Genomic DNA, 15,221 nt, shown 5'->3' on the forward strand with positions numbered 1-15,221 from the left:
CATTACGTTGTCACGTATGAAATGACTGCAGCAGCTTCGACTTGCAGCTGCTTGTCCAGGCAATCCACCATTGAGCCTTGTGGGTTGAGGACAGGACTGTATCTGATCTCCTGTCTCGCCTGAGTGACTTCTTGAGCTGCAAGATAACAGAGCAGAAGGAGCCGCAAGAGCCTGTCACTGCAGCCTTTGGTGCTGTTTTGGCACCTTCTTTGGGTGGAAGGGGGAAGTGGAAAAGAGCTGAGGATTGTTCGGGGTATTCAGCAACGCACCCACTGCCAGAATTTCTGAGCGGCAGAAGTAATATAACACAGCCCGCGAACACAGTTTTGCTCTGATTGAATCTGTATTTCAAAAAATAAATTCTGAAAGCAAAAGAATCTTTCAGAAAGCAAGGAAAAACATTGTGAAAGGCAAGAGGATCACTTCAGTGCACGTCGCTCCACCCTGCCACCCAGTGCATCCTGAGGAACGTCTGACCGCCTCCCCGACCTGGCAGCACCAAAAGACACCTTTTCCCAGACCCACCAGACTCAAAGGAGGACTCCCTCATTTCACACAGGCTTGGACTGGTTGTGCAAGGCCAATGAGAGGCTGGTTTGCTGGTCCAGTAGCTCCCAACCCTGTCAGCCACATATTTCACTTGTGCCAGTGCTGCTTGGTAAGATATGATGCCACGCAAGGTCACGTTTGAGGAACTCTACTAGCGATCATGTTCCAGCCCATCAATCCCTTTTTTTTTTTTAATGTGAGTGGTTGCTGCTTCCCCTTTATCCAGTTCCTTACACCGTTGATTCTGCTGGGTACCAATATCCCCATCTTCATCAGCTGTAGTAATGACTTCCCATGTGAGCTCATACTGAGGGCTTGCATGAAACTCTGATTCTTTTTATTTCTTTTGCATAGAAAAGGAAGTTGGAAACGTCAAAAAACATACCCTTGCATAAATTGCTGCATAAAATCTTATGTTAGTATAGCATCATTCCAAAGGCACGTCATGTGAGAAACTTTTAAAAAACAAGAATGAAAACATCAAGAAAATCAAAGTGTTCTTTCAAGACCTTAATTCTTCAATTGTCTAAGATAACCACAGCAAATCTCTGTTTTTCTAGGTTAGGTTTTCTTTGACGTACATCAGCTGTTCAACCTCAGTGCAATTATTTTGTATTAGCATAAATGATTTTGCTACGCAGCATTTGGCTAAGTTACCAACACAGAGGTCAACAAAGCACACAATTCTGCCTGCCGAGGCAGAGTCTGCACTCGCCGATCAGAGAAGCTCGTTCTCAGGCACGTGTTTTCCATCCTGCTCTCCAGAGGTTGTTCTACAGGTTAATTCTTTCCCCTTGCACAAGCCGTGCTCGGAAGTTCCAAATATCCTTCAAAACAAAAATGAGACAAAGGAAAATCCTTAAGGGCCAGCAAAAACAGTGATCAGGACTCCACTTTAGAGATGGAAATAGATACAGCATTGTCAGCTTAGCTACCTACCCGTAAAAACATACCAAAACACTTACTGAATATCCTTTCAAATCCTAAATATCAAGAACCAAAATGCAGCCCTGACTAAGAAAGAGGTGCAACCTCCACCCCCAGGAAACAGGTTGTTTGCAGGTGTGACATGGACTGCAAGATGCCCATGGTTCAATTCTGGAAGGCAGCGGAAAAGGAAACATGAGCAGCACAGAGAACATTATCCTTGTAGAAGTCACCCTTGCCTGCTTGTGCGCACAGTGCCTCCCTTGTGTGCCTGTGGGTGATCAAAAAAGCTCACTGACTGACTACACCTTGCATACTGCTGCCCATGAGCAAGTGATATTGCTTGTGCAGCAGAAACCAGCAGGAAATAATGGATACGAATGCAAGCCCTTAGCCAGAAATCAGGTGCTGGGCAGGCATTGCTGCAGACTGTAAAGAGAGCAGACCACTGCTGTTTGCTTCACGGAGGAAAGTCTTGGGCAAGTTCCTACCTCAGTTTCCCTGTGTGAGGATTACTTAGTTCTTATCATTAGTCTTGTGAAGGTGAAATATAAGAGCTGGACACTTCTCTGGGAGAAAGCTCCAACTCTGGTTAAAAAAGCTTAAAGCTACATGAAAACACACAGACTCATCTGAAGCTTGTATGTGCGCACTCTCATTTCCACTCACGAGAAGGAGAGAGCCTCGCTATGCATCACTTTGGATTTCACTGTGTACCTAAATAGCTTCAGGAATCAAAAGTCAAGCAAGCTGTAACTTTACAGACAACATGTAAGATCAGGCTTGCAAAACACAGCTGGACACCCCACCATACCCAGACACCCTGTGGGGAAAAACAAAACAAAACAAAAACTCCAGAAGTGAAAAAGACAGTCCTCTCCTCCAGAATGCCCTAGATATTGTAATATCTGTAAAACATGTAAATTTTAAAAGAAAATCACTGCCTATTACATCTAGACTTTACTGCCTTGATACTGGCTGTGCACGTGTTTGGGAACTGCTGCGGATTAAGAAATTCAGAACATTTCCAACCCAGTAACAAGGTTTATTTTTCTTTCAGTGGCTGAATCCCTGAAGAATTTAGTTTTGTTTTTTATTTTACACAATGGTTTCAGTTATTCAGCAAGAGTCCATTACCCCCCCCCCCCTTTTTTTTTGAGGCAGATGTATATCGCTGCTGACATATCTGCTGTAGCCTCACATCTAAACAATTGACATGGGATTATATTTAACCAAAAAAATTCAGTCTACTATTGCAGCCAGATGTGGCTACTTGTTTTAAAAGGAAAATCCACCTGCCATTAGGAGGGGAAACTGTAAGAACTGTGGACATACAAACCGTGGACAAACACTGAATTTATTGCACCCTCTTATACTTGCGAATTCAGGGCAAGCGATGACCACATCTTATTTACATCATGTGGTCCAAATATAACTGCAAAAAGCTCTGATTCAGGCACACTCCCCACAACAAACCGTGAACCAGGAGATGCAGTGAAGGGCAAAGCTTGCATAGACTTCACCCTATTCCTGCCTTGCCACGTTAGCCCTCCCCACTGCTACCCAGTGGGGCAAAGCCTAGACCCCCTCGAATGGAGTAAGCAGTGCATGTGAGCAGCCTCAGAGCTGAGCCATCACGACAGCAGTCTGTGGCTCCTCCTCACGTATGCTACAACATCAGTCGCAGTCGCATAACGAAGTGCTGATCTAATCTCCACCAACTCAGCCGGCACTGGAAGGGTTCAAGGTGTGCTCACAAAACCCATTTTGGCAAGCAGAGCTGGAGGAGGAACTTCTAGAGCTCAAGGGGCTTCATGTGAAGGGGCTGCCCAGAGAGCAAGGCCACTTCCCCAGCGTAGCAAGAAGCAGCCTTAGGAGCAAAAAAGGCCCTAAAAAAGCCTGCTGGTCATCCTCTGAACATCAGGTCTTTTATTCTGCCAAGCACCTCTGCTTGGCACAGCTTGATCTGCCAAACTGGGCATACCAAAAAGCACAAATCTGTCACACAAGAGAAACTTAGGAAAGGGAACTGACCTGGATTGTAACAAAGGGCATACAGCAAAGTCTTACCCTGAGTTCCACGGAAGTCGTGTTGTATTTCTTGTGAACCATTTCTACCATTTCTTTCTCCAGGTGCTCTTGGGTCGTGTTCTTGACGTCAATGTAGTAGCACTCTGAGCTGGCAAAGTGACAGCTTATACTCTGCATGAGGAAACCAGACATCACTCACTACCACATCGATTACAAATGACTGGTGGAAAAAAATCTCATGCATCCCAGATCATGGACACCACACCTCTTCCTTACAGATCATGTCAGCAAATTCCTTCCTCCTTTCCAAGCACTCCTGCTCTCCTGAGACTGTCCCCTTGGAGAAATACTCTTGCTGGAGAAATACTCTTGCTTGCTGACATGCTCTTCTTCCTTCCCTCCTCTCCCAAACACTCCCCCAGCTTGAACTGTACTACTTGATCTCAGAATATCAGCAAATAGAGTGGGAATAGGGAAAGTCAGGGTTGGAGCAGACCTGGGTGTTCCTTAAGGGTTCTTACTTTCTGCACCCAGACAGTCACATCAACCTACTTATTTTGTAATCAGTTCTTGCCTAAGCAGAGTCTAGAGGAAATAAACAGAAATGCCCCACCAGAAAAAGCTGTTCTCTCATTACATGAGCTATGCCAACTGCAAGCGAGATCATGCCAGATCTCAAAGGGTGCTAGACCATAACCTGGCTCAGAGAGCTCCAGGACACCCACTGATTTACCCCAAAAGCAGACAAATGTTGGGATTTGGCACAGTATGAGGAAGCTCTTGTGTTTCTGCAGGATACTGAACAGGACTATTGCTCCACTAGCCAGGAAAGAGCCAGCAGAGACTCTCAGTACCTGATGTCCTCTCTGCTTTCAGGAATGCAGGAGGAAAGAATTCCACACCAGTAAACTGCTACTGGGGCTGAAAGAATGGGCCACGTAGTAGTTGATGCAGGCAAAACAAAATAAAAATAGAGCCGTCTGTGTTGCAGTGCATGAGGGGAAATATCTGCATTGCTACTAGTGGCTACACTAGAGGCTACAGTTCCCTTATGTGCCTGGATGAATCCACTTCTGAGAAAGGATCAGGCCTCCAAAGGAGGGCACTTCTCCTCTTTCAGTTAAACAATCATGATGCAAAACAACTAGGTGATGCGTAATCAAATCTTTAATAGAAAAATGGGTCATGTTATCATATAAATTAATATTATTTATTGGATGATGGAGGCTCTTGCTATCCAGAGATGAGATACCAAGAAGGCAGGGAGAAGAAAGTTAGAGAAGCTCCTGGTATTTGGGACAGCTGGAAGGGAGCTATTGGAAAAGCAAGTACAGCCAGCCAGGCTTCAAACATAGATTCAACATCTAATTTCTACTCCTGCTTTGTTTTTCTCAAGCAGTCCCACAGCATGCTCTTCTCCCAAAAGACAGAGATGTTTAAAAATAAAAAATAAAAAAGGTAGTGTAGAAGTATATTAGGAAGCTAAAAAATCGTTTAAAAGTTCATCCACATATTCATGAGCTTGGAAAGTGGGGAGATAGTTTGATCAATTTTAAAAAATCAAAAATATCAAAATCTGTATCAAGAGATAGTTTCCTACCTTTCGGAAACCTGATGTCTTGTTTATCCCAGAGCCATGAATGAGCAGGGGATGGAAGAACACCGTGTCTCCCTTCTCCATGACAAGGTGAACCCTGGGTGTCTTCTCATCCTCGTCAAGCAGCCCATGGAAAAGTTTGTTGGTTTTACCCTAGAAAAAAAGGCTGAGTTGAAATCACTCGGTTAAAATTAGAGCAAGCGCCGATTCTCAGTGTGAGGGACAGCAGGGACAGCTACTGATCTGCTTTCCTCTGGGCAGTGTATTTGGTATGCCCAACTAAGAGCCTGCCTGCTTGCTTACAAGTCTTCCTACTTCAAGCCTGACGTACAGCAAAATAATACTTTTTGAAGTTTTCTGAAGCTGAATTCAGACAATTAAGAACATTTCCCAGCTGGAGAGAACAGAGAAGAGCACTGGGGAATCCCACAAGTGTGGCCTGATGCCACCACTGGGGTTCAGCCTTCTGCTCCCCGTATAACCATCACCAATGCCAGGCCAGCTCAGGAAACATCCGTTCTTAAGAGGAAGATACCGCTTGATATTTAATTGCATCCAGTTGTTTACTATCCAATTTCCTCTCTTCGGGACAGTACACATGCTCACCAGGCAGGAACGAATTCACAAGAGGAGAAAGAGTCCTCAGACTTGGCAAAGGCAGTGGAAAACAGTCGCACGTGTTTATGCTGTTACGCCACAATGTGCTGGACAATTTCTAGGTGGAGGTGGGAACAGAGTCAAATCTACCCAGGTTACATGGAGTGAGGCCAACCAAGCAGTGAGGCCAACCTGAAGCAACAAGTCAGTGTTTGCTGTGCTGGTTTTGGCTAGGGTAGTTACTTTTCTTCACAGTAGCTAGTATTGGGCTCTGTTTTGGATTTGTGCTGGAAACAGTGTTGATAACACAGGGATGTTTCCGTTACTGCTGAGCAGTGCTTACACAGAGTCAAGGCCTTTTCTGCTTCTCACCCCACCCCACCAGCGAGTAGGCTGGGGGTGCACAAGGAGTTGGGAGGGGACACGGCTGGGACAGCTGACCCCAGCTGACCAAAGGGACATTCCACACCATATGGCGTCATGCTCAGCATAGAAAGCTGGGGAAGAAGAAGGAAGGGGGGGATGTCCAGAGTGATGGCGTTTGTCTTCCCAAGTCACCGTTAGGCGTGATGGAACCCTGCTTTCCTGGAGATGGCTGAACACCTGCCTGCCCATGGGAAGGAGTGAATGAATTCCTTGTTTTGCTTTGCTTGCGTGTGCAGCTTTTGCTTTCCCTATTAAACTGTCTTTATCTCAACCCAAGAGTTTTCTCACTTTCACTCTTCCGATTCTCTCCCCCATCCTATCGGGGCGGGAGTGAGTGAGCGGATGGGTGGTGCTTAGTTACCGGCTGGGGTTAAACCACGACAGTTGGCGTAAACAGAAAAACCATCACTGAAAACCTCAGGTTTGACCTGCGCATCATCCCTCCATGGTGAGCCCTCCCCAGCCAAAATGTGGTCCCCTCATGCATGCCCTTCCCAAGCCCCCCATACTGCTCTACCTCCCACTTTGGATAGCCGTGAGGCTTCAGAGGCTCCTTGTGCGTCCCTGGCTGCACGACCAGGCAGCCGTTGTCCTGGTCGGCCCTCTCCATGGCGGTCCAGGAGCACACAATGCAGTCCGCAGGCCGGAAGGGGAAATAGTGCAAGTCCTGATGCATGGGGTGGAGAAAAGTCTGTTTATCTGCAACACAGGTTCAAAACCTTCAACCTCATCAAACATGACATGGCTTTTTCCTTCCCATTAAACCATTGCACTTGTTGTAACACGTCCTAAGAAGCTGCTGCTTGCCACTGGAGAGACCTTGTGTATTCAGTGTCTGCTCCAGCCCTCCACTGACTTGGAAGCCAAATGGGTTAGCTTACACCCCATCCCAAGATGGACCAAGAGCACAGTGGTGGCTCTTGGGTCAGCAATGGCACAGGGACACAGTGAATGCCAGGAAGCTGCCTGGCTGTGCAATCCCTCAGAAGACTCCTTTTGCTGGCCTTCACCAACAACCCTCTGCCAAGTTTTCACCATTCACTTTGGCTGCTCTCCGGTTTCCTGAACTTTAACCAGCACGGTGCTGCACAAACCTTTCCCAGTACAAAGACTTTCAAACAGCCGTGCTGTCTGTAGTCACTTGATCTGTCGCTGTGTTGCAAGCAGAATCAACCCTGTCTGTGCTGCACCCAACACATTTATTTAGCCTTCTTTTTTAAAAAAAAACAAGAATAAATCTCAATTTATGGGCTGCAACATCCCCAGACAGTCTACCCAGCACTCTATTAGCCTTTGCCCTAGAGGCTTTTTTCCATGAAGTCTAAACAAAAATAAATATTCCTGAAGTTTTGTTTGTTACTTCTTTTCCCACTAAGGAAATGGAAACATATCATCCACACCAAACCAGCCTTTTATATATTATTTATATATTTATTTTGCCATTGAGTTTGCTCCTCAAATAGGTATAGTTAGGATGTTTCCACTTGCCTCATTTGCCATATTATTTAGACTTTGGGCAGCCTTGAAAAATTCCTGAGATCTGCACCTCTCCTAAAGTACTCCTCAAAGATACTGAATGGAGACCTTGCAAATACAGAGCAGCTTCCCATTTCTTGTCTGTTACTGTTTTGGTTTTACTTTAAAAATGTATGGTCCCCTGTTGAATTTCCAAACCAAAATGACACAGCTTTCTGTGGAGTATTTTAAGATGACAAGTGGAGATGACTTGAACAAACTCAGTATTTTAATAACTCAGTGTACTATGTATCTGCTCAGAAGCTGCACACCTGAGAATAAGAAACGGAGCTCAGGTCTCAACTTCACTAAACCGAAACAGCTTATGCAGAGTCAAAGCTACTTTGAAAAACTGTCATATGGTTAGGCTGGTTCTTTTCCTCTCTCCCTGCCCATCACCCTTGTATAAATTATGATCTCAATTTCCTGCAGCCGGAGCCAAAGCCAGGCTTCAAAATCCTTCTTTTGGCACCTATTCAAGTATCTTCATGTCAAAGCGCTGAGTGTGCAGCCACTGTCAGTGAGGTCAGGAGCGTATAAACTCCAAGCAAAGGATGATCTCTGTATTTATTGCCTTTTACTGAGGTCCACGGAAGCACAAGTTTTCAACACATTTGAAGAGTCGAGCTTAAAAAGCATGTGATGTTTTAAACCCTGGCCTTTATGCAAGTGTGGCTGGCTGAATAGGAAGCTCGCCTGCCCACTCTGAACACGTGAGTGGTGCAGCCAAGACCACCACCATCTTTAGCAAACAAACATCCACTGAACATTGAAAGACAAGAAATGTTATCTCATTAAGCCATGGTTAAAAGAAAACAAACTATTACCAAAGTGGCCTCGTAAATTTTCAAAGTTCTTTGGTTTTAATTTGTCTCATTTTTTTCAAAGAGCTTTTCTAAAACACTAAGTTCAATTTTGGCTAGATAGACAGCATACACACAACAATTTCTCTATTTCCCTCTTATCCAAGTTTTCCTTACCGGAATCTGGAAGTTTATTTATCAGCATGGTGTGCATTGCCATGATGTTTGGCCCTGTGAAGCACTCAACATATCTGAGGACCTACAGGGAAGAAAACATTAGAAAAAAAATATTAGAAACATGGAAGACGAGGAAAGATTGCTGAGGAAGCACTGGGACCTGGATATTTGGCTGAGAACTAGGGTACAGGAGGAGGAGGTCGGGATGGAGGTATGCAGGACAGGAGGCAGGATCCGGCATGGCACACCAACGGGCACGGTGGTAGGAGGCCGCGATGGAAGATGGTGCAGCAGGCTGGTGGTGGGCTTGAAAAGATGGGGAGGGTCATACTTCCACAAAGCTATGGCTGTCTGCCACAACATGAATATGGGCTACCAAGCTGGACCTGCCCAGAGAGCAGATGCTTTGCCTGGATAAAAGACATTCAGAAAATGTCGCCGATCTGTTCTACTAGCCTGGCACAGTTTGGGCTAGTTGCATTCCTGACGGGCTCTGCACCATAGGAGCAGAGGAGCGCTGCTTTAAGTCTTCTGCCCCGAGTACCATCCATCCCGTGTTCATGCAGAACAGTCTTAAAAGATCGCTTGATATTCCTTCCTCATATATGTACTTATGGGAGTGACATATAAGGGCTCTACGGGATAAAGGATATAGCTTTAGCAGAACCAAAAAAATCTTCTTTGCATAGGCATTAAAATACAGATACATTCATATAGGCTCTTCCACCACCATCCCCCTTTTTGTTGTTTTGGGTTTGTTTTGTTTTGGTTTGGTTTTTTAATTTTACCTCTGGCAGAGTACAGTATCTGAACAACTCTTTGTCTTCCTGGAAGTCCTGCACTTTATTAACTACTTTTTCAGACTGGCCATACTGGGATCTCAGGGACTCGTTTTTCATAATCATAGCTCCCGGTAGATTCACCTCTTTTTTACAGATCCTCACAAACTCCTTCCTGCAAAGCAGAGTGAACGTCCATGTTGGGAGAGTCCAGCTTCATCCAGCTTCCCAGAGCTCCCTCGGGATGCTGTTGCACACAGGACCCCCCAGCACCTTAGGCAAATGCCCTGTACCTGAAGCGCTCAATGTCTTCATCAGAAACGAGCTTCTTAATGAGCAGATACCCATTGTCTTCATAGAACTGTCTTTGCTCTGTAGTGAGGACATCGTTGTCCAGGGTATAGCTGAGACACGGAGGAGAAACACATTAGTAGGGCTGGCAGAACAACAGGAGACCCAGCAGATGCAGCAGGAAGACGGTGACACACGGGGATCAGTGGCTTGCTGGGGAGAATTGGTGAGAAGCCCTCCCCACTTGCATGTCCACCTCGGCTCTGCGGGCATGCAGTGTTTCCCACGCCCCAGCAGAGCCAGCATGGTGTGTCCACAGCCACCCACTACTTCTGCGGCAGAATTCAAAGCATCCCCCTCATGCCCTCGCAAAGTGGAGAAGGAGCAGGAAAGCTGGGATCGGTCCTCAGCAGCTTTACTCTCAACAGAGATACTGAGGCACACGAGAATAGTCTCTGCAGTCAGATTATCCATTCAGACTATTTTCAAGATGCATGGTTAAGCTTTTTTATTAAACTACAGTTAAAACAAAGGAGAATATAACCTTGCAAAATGAAAGGCTACACAATGTCCGGTGATCAACATGTGTGCTAGGGTGGAAAAAAGAATTGAGTTCTGCAGGTTATTTTTTTTTTATCTCTATAAAGGAAGATACAGCTTACCGAAACCTCCCTCGCTGAGGAACAGTACTAACTTGGGCTGAAGTAGGAACACTTGTCTGGGATAGAAATTAAGGAATATACACTCAACCACAATAGAGTAGAAGAACATGCATCCTGAATCCCACAATGTGATTCATCTTAAAGTGCTGTGCTGGACATTCAATCCATGTTCTTGTTTATTTTGCTTCTAAAAATACCTTTCCCACCTTCAGAGTAGCACATCTGGCAGAGAAGTATAAAATAACAGCGTAGTACAGCCTTGTCTGCGCATATAGAAGTCAGTACAAAATGCCTGAGACTCCAGAGTAGTCCACGGGCCTCGATTCATCTCCCAGAACAAGACACTCAATGAGATGCTCAGGGGAGATGTTTACTTGCCCAGTTTCCCTCTCTATGCTCCAGAGAGTAGCCAAACCTACCCAAACCCTGCGTTGCCTCCTGGAGGTGCTTCTCCATCTCTCCCCTCCTAACATCAGTGCACCAAATTCGGAGCCAGAAGTCATATGGGGTGAACCTGGGACTTCACATTCCCATGCAGTAGTGCAAACCCTCACCTTCTCTCCAGTTACTGCAGAGATTAGGTCCCTCCCAAACTTGATAAGGAGAGCACGAGGAGGGGAGAGCTGTGGGCTTGTCCTCCACCTCAACTCGTTTCAACAGGTTTGAATAAACACAGTTGTGTTCTCCTATGCAGAGAGAGGCATTCTCATCCACAGAGCAATTAAATCCCACTTGCTAATGAAGCCTCACAAGAACTTTGTGCATGGTATTGAAGCGTCACCAGGGACAAGGACAAAAAAATAACGTTTTCATGCAGATCTCTGGGTCTGCATATGCATGTTTGGAGACCCCTGTGCTTCAGGGTTTTATGTAAACCAAAGACTTTCCTCTACTGCTCACCGCTACCTCTTAAGCGTGCCACGAAAGCATGCATGCTTCCAGAATAAGAAATAGGTTTCATCACAACAGTTGTGTTCATGGTCCCTACACCAGGAAGCTTAAACGTTAGCTGGTCAAGAGCCACATACAGTGGGAGAAGAAACACGACACATGGACAGGGATGTAGCAAAAATTATGAGCCAGAGGGAGGAAAAGGTGCTGAGAACTGGATGGAAGAGAGTGGGAAGGAAGACAACATGGGGAGACCAGGTGAAAACCACCACAGCAGGTCCCACAGCAAGGGATTCCACAACTGAGGGCACTACTGCTCCACACACCACATTTCAGCTCCATTTTCAGTGAAAATGGGACTCCTGGCCATTCAGGCCTCTAAATGTCCAGAGACAGCTGATGGACACAGGCACTGGTTGAAGCCCAGCTGTGGTGCCCTCCTCAGCACACTTCCACCTCCCAGAATGGGGGGACAGCAGACAAGTCCACCAAGAGCTGGACCCCATTTGAGCAGCTTCCTCCTGGGCTTTGCAGTGCCTCTTCCTCTCACTGGTTTTGCTCTTGCCACCTTGCAACACTCAAAGGACAAGTTTGGGTTGCTTGGTCAACTGAAAACAAGAGGTACACAGGCTGGGAAGGAGCTGCCACCTCCAGCAGCTCATTTTGGTGAAGACACAGAGTATTTAAAGCTTTCCCTTCCCTCACACACACCTTTTTGGGAATAATGTATTCACAGACATGTTAGCCAACCAAACAGGCAATATAATACTTTTGCAGAGACCGAAGCAGGCATAGCAAGGTCCAAGATCCCCTGAAGCTTTTCCAAAGCATCTCCTCGCAGAGTCTCAAGGGATGGTGCAATCTCCTGCATATCTAAGACAAGTACAATAAACTTGTGTAGTTCTCTTAGAAACCATCTCACAGACACCGGGTGAGGTGGTCCTGGCCTGACAGCCACTGCTCTGCCAGCACCATCAGGGTTTGACCAGCAGCAGCCAAACACCCAAATCACTCAAGTGGAGCAGTTGCTTTCTGAACCTCCCCTGTTCACCTGCATTTTGAGGAAACCTTCACTTCTACAGTTAGTATGCTGTTTTTTTGCAATGTCCCAAACCAGGCAGCACGCAAGGTGAATTCACAGCTGCAGGAATGGAGGTCTACAGGCACTTATGAATGTGGCTTTTTTGCAGCTGCCTTCCTGTAAGGAGAGAAGTGCTGGTGTTACCAATGCAGCACCCCCCTCTGGCTCCTACACCAAGCTCCCAAGAAAAAACTGCCGCATTTTACCTTCTCCTGCTTCCTCTCCTTCCCAAGGCCATGTGGGAGGACTCTGCGAAGGCAGAGTTTTTCCACTGTTCTGTAGAAATAACTCATCTTCCAAAAAACCAGTACAACCAACATACACTGATCTCTAATATACTGATCCCTAAAAGCAACTACAGGAGGAAACTAGTTATGTACAAGCTGGTATTAAACTCTCTATTATGCAGGGTTAACTTTAAATAAACAGAGAGGATCAGGATGCTCTCTTCTCCAGGCTGGGAAGGTCAGAGCCCGGGGTGAGCCGGCAGAAGGCAGCTAACCCCTGCTGCAGGGCTCTCTGAGCAGAGAGAAGTGGGTGCACACATCTGCACCCCAGCAGGGCAGTGCAGAGACCCTGCGGGCTTCAGGCGGTTCTTACATTTTATGTCTCTATCAAGACACTTCTATTAAGGCATTTCTCCCTTCATAAAAGGAGAGGCATTTTCTGGAAGGAAAATTGACTGTCCTACCCAATTCAACAAGCCAGAGATTACAACAAAACCACTGCACTGAGGTAACATATCTCAAATAAATCTATTACTAGATTCTGTCGTTTACTTTATCCACACACCTTTCTTGTTCCAGCCCAATTTAGTCATATTTTTGTCCAAAGCTCTTTGCATCAGAACCATTGTAGCTGGATTTGAAAACAAAACAGCTTATGCAGCGCCTCTCCTTGCTTACTTACTCTCTCCTTACAACCAGGGTGCTTTTCCTAGCATTTAATTCCAATTTTGTGTTCCTACTTGCACCTTTGTCTTATTGCAGTCTGAGTCAACTGCTATCCATTTATCTTCGCATTTTTAATATATTTGAAGACTCCTATATGCTGTTCGATCACATCCTCTTCGACAATTTATTATAATTCAGAGGTAAGCTGTCAGCATTCAGCTCTCACCAAGAATCAGCAGCATTTTAAATTTTTTTTTTTTTTTTTAAAAAGCGAGATCTATGGCAGCAGCTTTAAAAACCCTGTCAGCAGGCAGTCTTCATTTAACTTTTGAAAACATGGGACAGACCAACGTGAAAACTTCTTTCTGCCCCGGTTTCCTTTCTCTGGTCTTTTGTAAAGCTGGCAGTCTCCAACATTTCCACCTCATTTCCCACTCACAAACCAAACCTCGATGTTTTTCCTGCTGCTGGTCTACCAGTCAAGTCTGTACCTCTCAACAAAGTCTGAGACTTGCTGTGCAATTGCTAAGCTTGCAGAGCTTATCTCCCCCAAAGCCACGAATCGCTAGGAGGAAAATTCACTGCAGGTAACCCCCCTGCCCAGTGCTGGGGGAGATGTGCCAGGGGGGCTGCCAAGAGGCAGCTGGCCCATCAGACGCACATCCCCACGACTGACAGCTTGCAGGGCTGAAGCTCAGGGAGAAAGCAACAGCAGCAGGAGGTTTTCGGGGCAGGATGGGTGCTGACCCCAAAACACCAGTCAGGGCTGCCAGGGGAAGTGCTGCCCTGGTGCATCCCTGCTCACCGAGGGGCTGCGTGGGGCACGGCCCCTCTGCACGTCACCACCCCGTAACCAGGGCACAGGGCTGGGACGTTGCCCACGAGTCCTTGTAGGACAAACCACCACCGAACCCCTCCTCGGTGCCCATGCACACACAAGCATGCAGGGTGTGGGGAGCGATGTGCAAAGCTCGCTGGGGTGGGGGGGGAAGCAGAGCCCTGACCCCAACGGGGCCAACGTCCCGCTCCCCACCCCCTTCCCACCGCACATCAGAAAGGATACAGGAGCAGGAGCTGCTCCCAGCCGCGGGGAGAGGTGCCGGAGGATGACATCCAGCCGAGCCGCCGGCCCCGACCGCTTCCCGAGCTGCTCCATCGTGCCCAGGGCAGCCGGAGCGCTCGGTCCCCGGCCTGACCCTATAAACACAGCCGGGGAGGAGCGGGGCCCTGTTGGCGTCTGCAGCCCTTGCCTTGGCCGCACATGCGCCAGCAGCCGTGCATGCTCAGAAAGGCCGCAGAAACCCGGCCGGGAGCCAAGGGCTGGCAGGGTTTGCAAATGGGAGGGCCTGCTGGCAGCTGGGACGGACGTGGGGAAAGCTCAGCGCATGCTTTTGCACGTCCCCCCCTTCCCGTATTTTTCCCCTTCTCTGCCAGCAGTTCCTGAGCTGCAAGGATTTCATCAGCCCTGTGCAGAGAGCAACGCTTGGCGCTCTCGGGCACAGACCACGGCCAAGGCCGGCACGGATATTTTCTTTATCTCCTGTCTCTAAGGAGACTGTCAGAGCTTGCCTCATCCCCCCATGAACCAGTCCGGAGAGATTTTTATAGCCCCACAGTCAGAGCGTGTTTCCCAAGTACCTCATTTGCACTGATAGAGATCTGGGATGTCTGCAGACTGCATCAAATCCGCACCCAAGGCTGGGTGTTGTGCTGGGTGGCCCTTCTGTCCAGCCTTCTGGGACAGCTCTGGTTCTTTTGAGCAAGAAAAGAGGGGAAGGAGCAAAAGAAGGAGTGCAGCACCTGGGGAGGTGGGGAGGGAGAAAAAAAAAAAAGCCCAGAGAGGAAAACCTGGGGTAGGGAGAGGGGGAAGAAGCATAAAAAATGGGCAGCTGCGAATACAGGTTACAAAAAATAAGCTGTAGAATCTTGGCATTCCTCTGAAGCTAGGATATGCTTAGAAATGGCATTTTCAATATATACTGTCCTTAGCACAGTCTCATCT

General features: G+C 47.1%; 1 protein-coding gene across 2 annotated transcripts; it reads right to left on the reverse strand.

Annotated features, from left to right (window-relative positions):
* Positions 1-319: 319 nt before the first annotated feature.
* On the reverse strand, positions 320-14,517 carry LOC142421839 (phytanoyl-CoA dioxygenase, peroxisomal-like). 2 transcript variants are annotated; one of them, XM_075527101.1, is made up of 9 exons: positions 14,283-14,517; positions 10,355-10,410; positions 9,695-9,805; positions 9,546-9,576; positions 8,623-8,704; positions 6,645-6,826; positions 5,108-5,257; positions 3,547-3,678; positions 320-1,376 (listed from the first exon to the last, which is right to left on the reverse strand). In XM_075527101.1, exons 1-9 carry the CDS (start codon positions 14,373-14,375, stop codon positions 1,323-1,325), a joined length of 891 nt encoding a protein of 296 aa, XP_075383216.1. In that variant the 5' UTR covers positions 14,376-14,517; the 3' UTR covers positions 320-1,322. The 2 variants fall into 2 exon arrangements, with proteins under 2 accessions (XP_075383216.1, XP_075383133.1); XM_075527018.1 differs by having other exon boundaries at positions 9,411-9,576; positions 14,283-14,514.
* Positions 14,518-15,221: the final 704 nt, after the last annotated feature.

The sequence above is a fragment of the Mycteria americana genome, chromosome 1 (genome assembly GCF_035582795.1).
Source record: "Mycteria americana isolate JAX WOST 10 ecotype Jacksonville Zoo and Gardens chromosome 1, USCA_MyAme_1.0, whole genome shotgun sequence".
Lineage (NCBI taxonomy): Eukaryota > Metazoa > Chordata > Aves > Ciconiiformes > Ciconiidae > Mycteria > Mycteria americana.

Excerpts from the sequence above, each read along its gene's own strand:
- LOC142421839 (XM_075527018.1), bottom strand. The coding sequence starts at position 14,375 with ATGGAGCAGCTCGGGAAGCGGTCGGGGCCGGCGGCTCGGCTGGATGTC. Across the intron at positions 8,705-9,410 it reads GATACTGTACTCTGCCAGAG|GTCCTCAGATATGTTGAGTG; the intron begins GTAAAATTAAAA and ends TCTTCCCTGTAG. Across the intron at positions 6,827-8,622 it reads AAATAAACTTCCAGATTCCG|ATAAACAGACTTTTCTCCAC; the intron begins GTAAGGAAAACT and ends CCTGTGTTGCAG.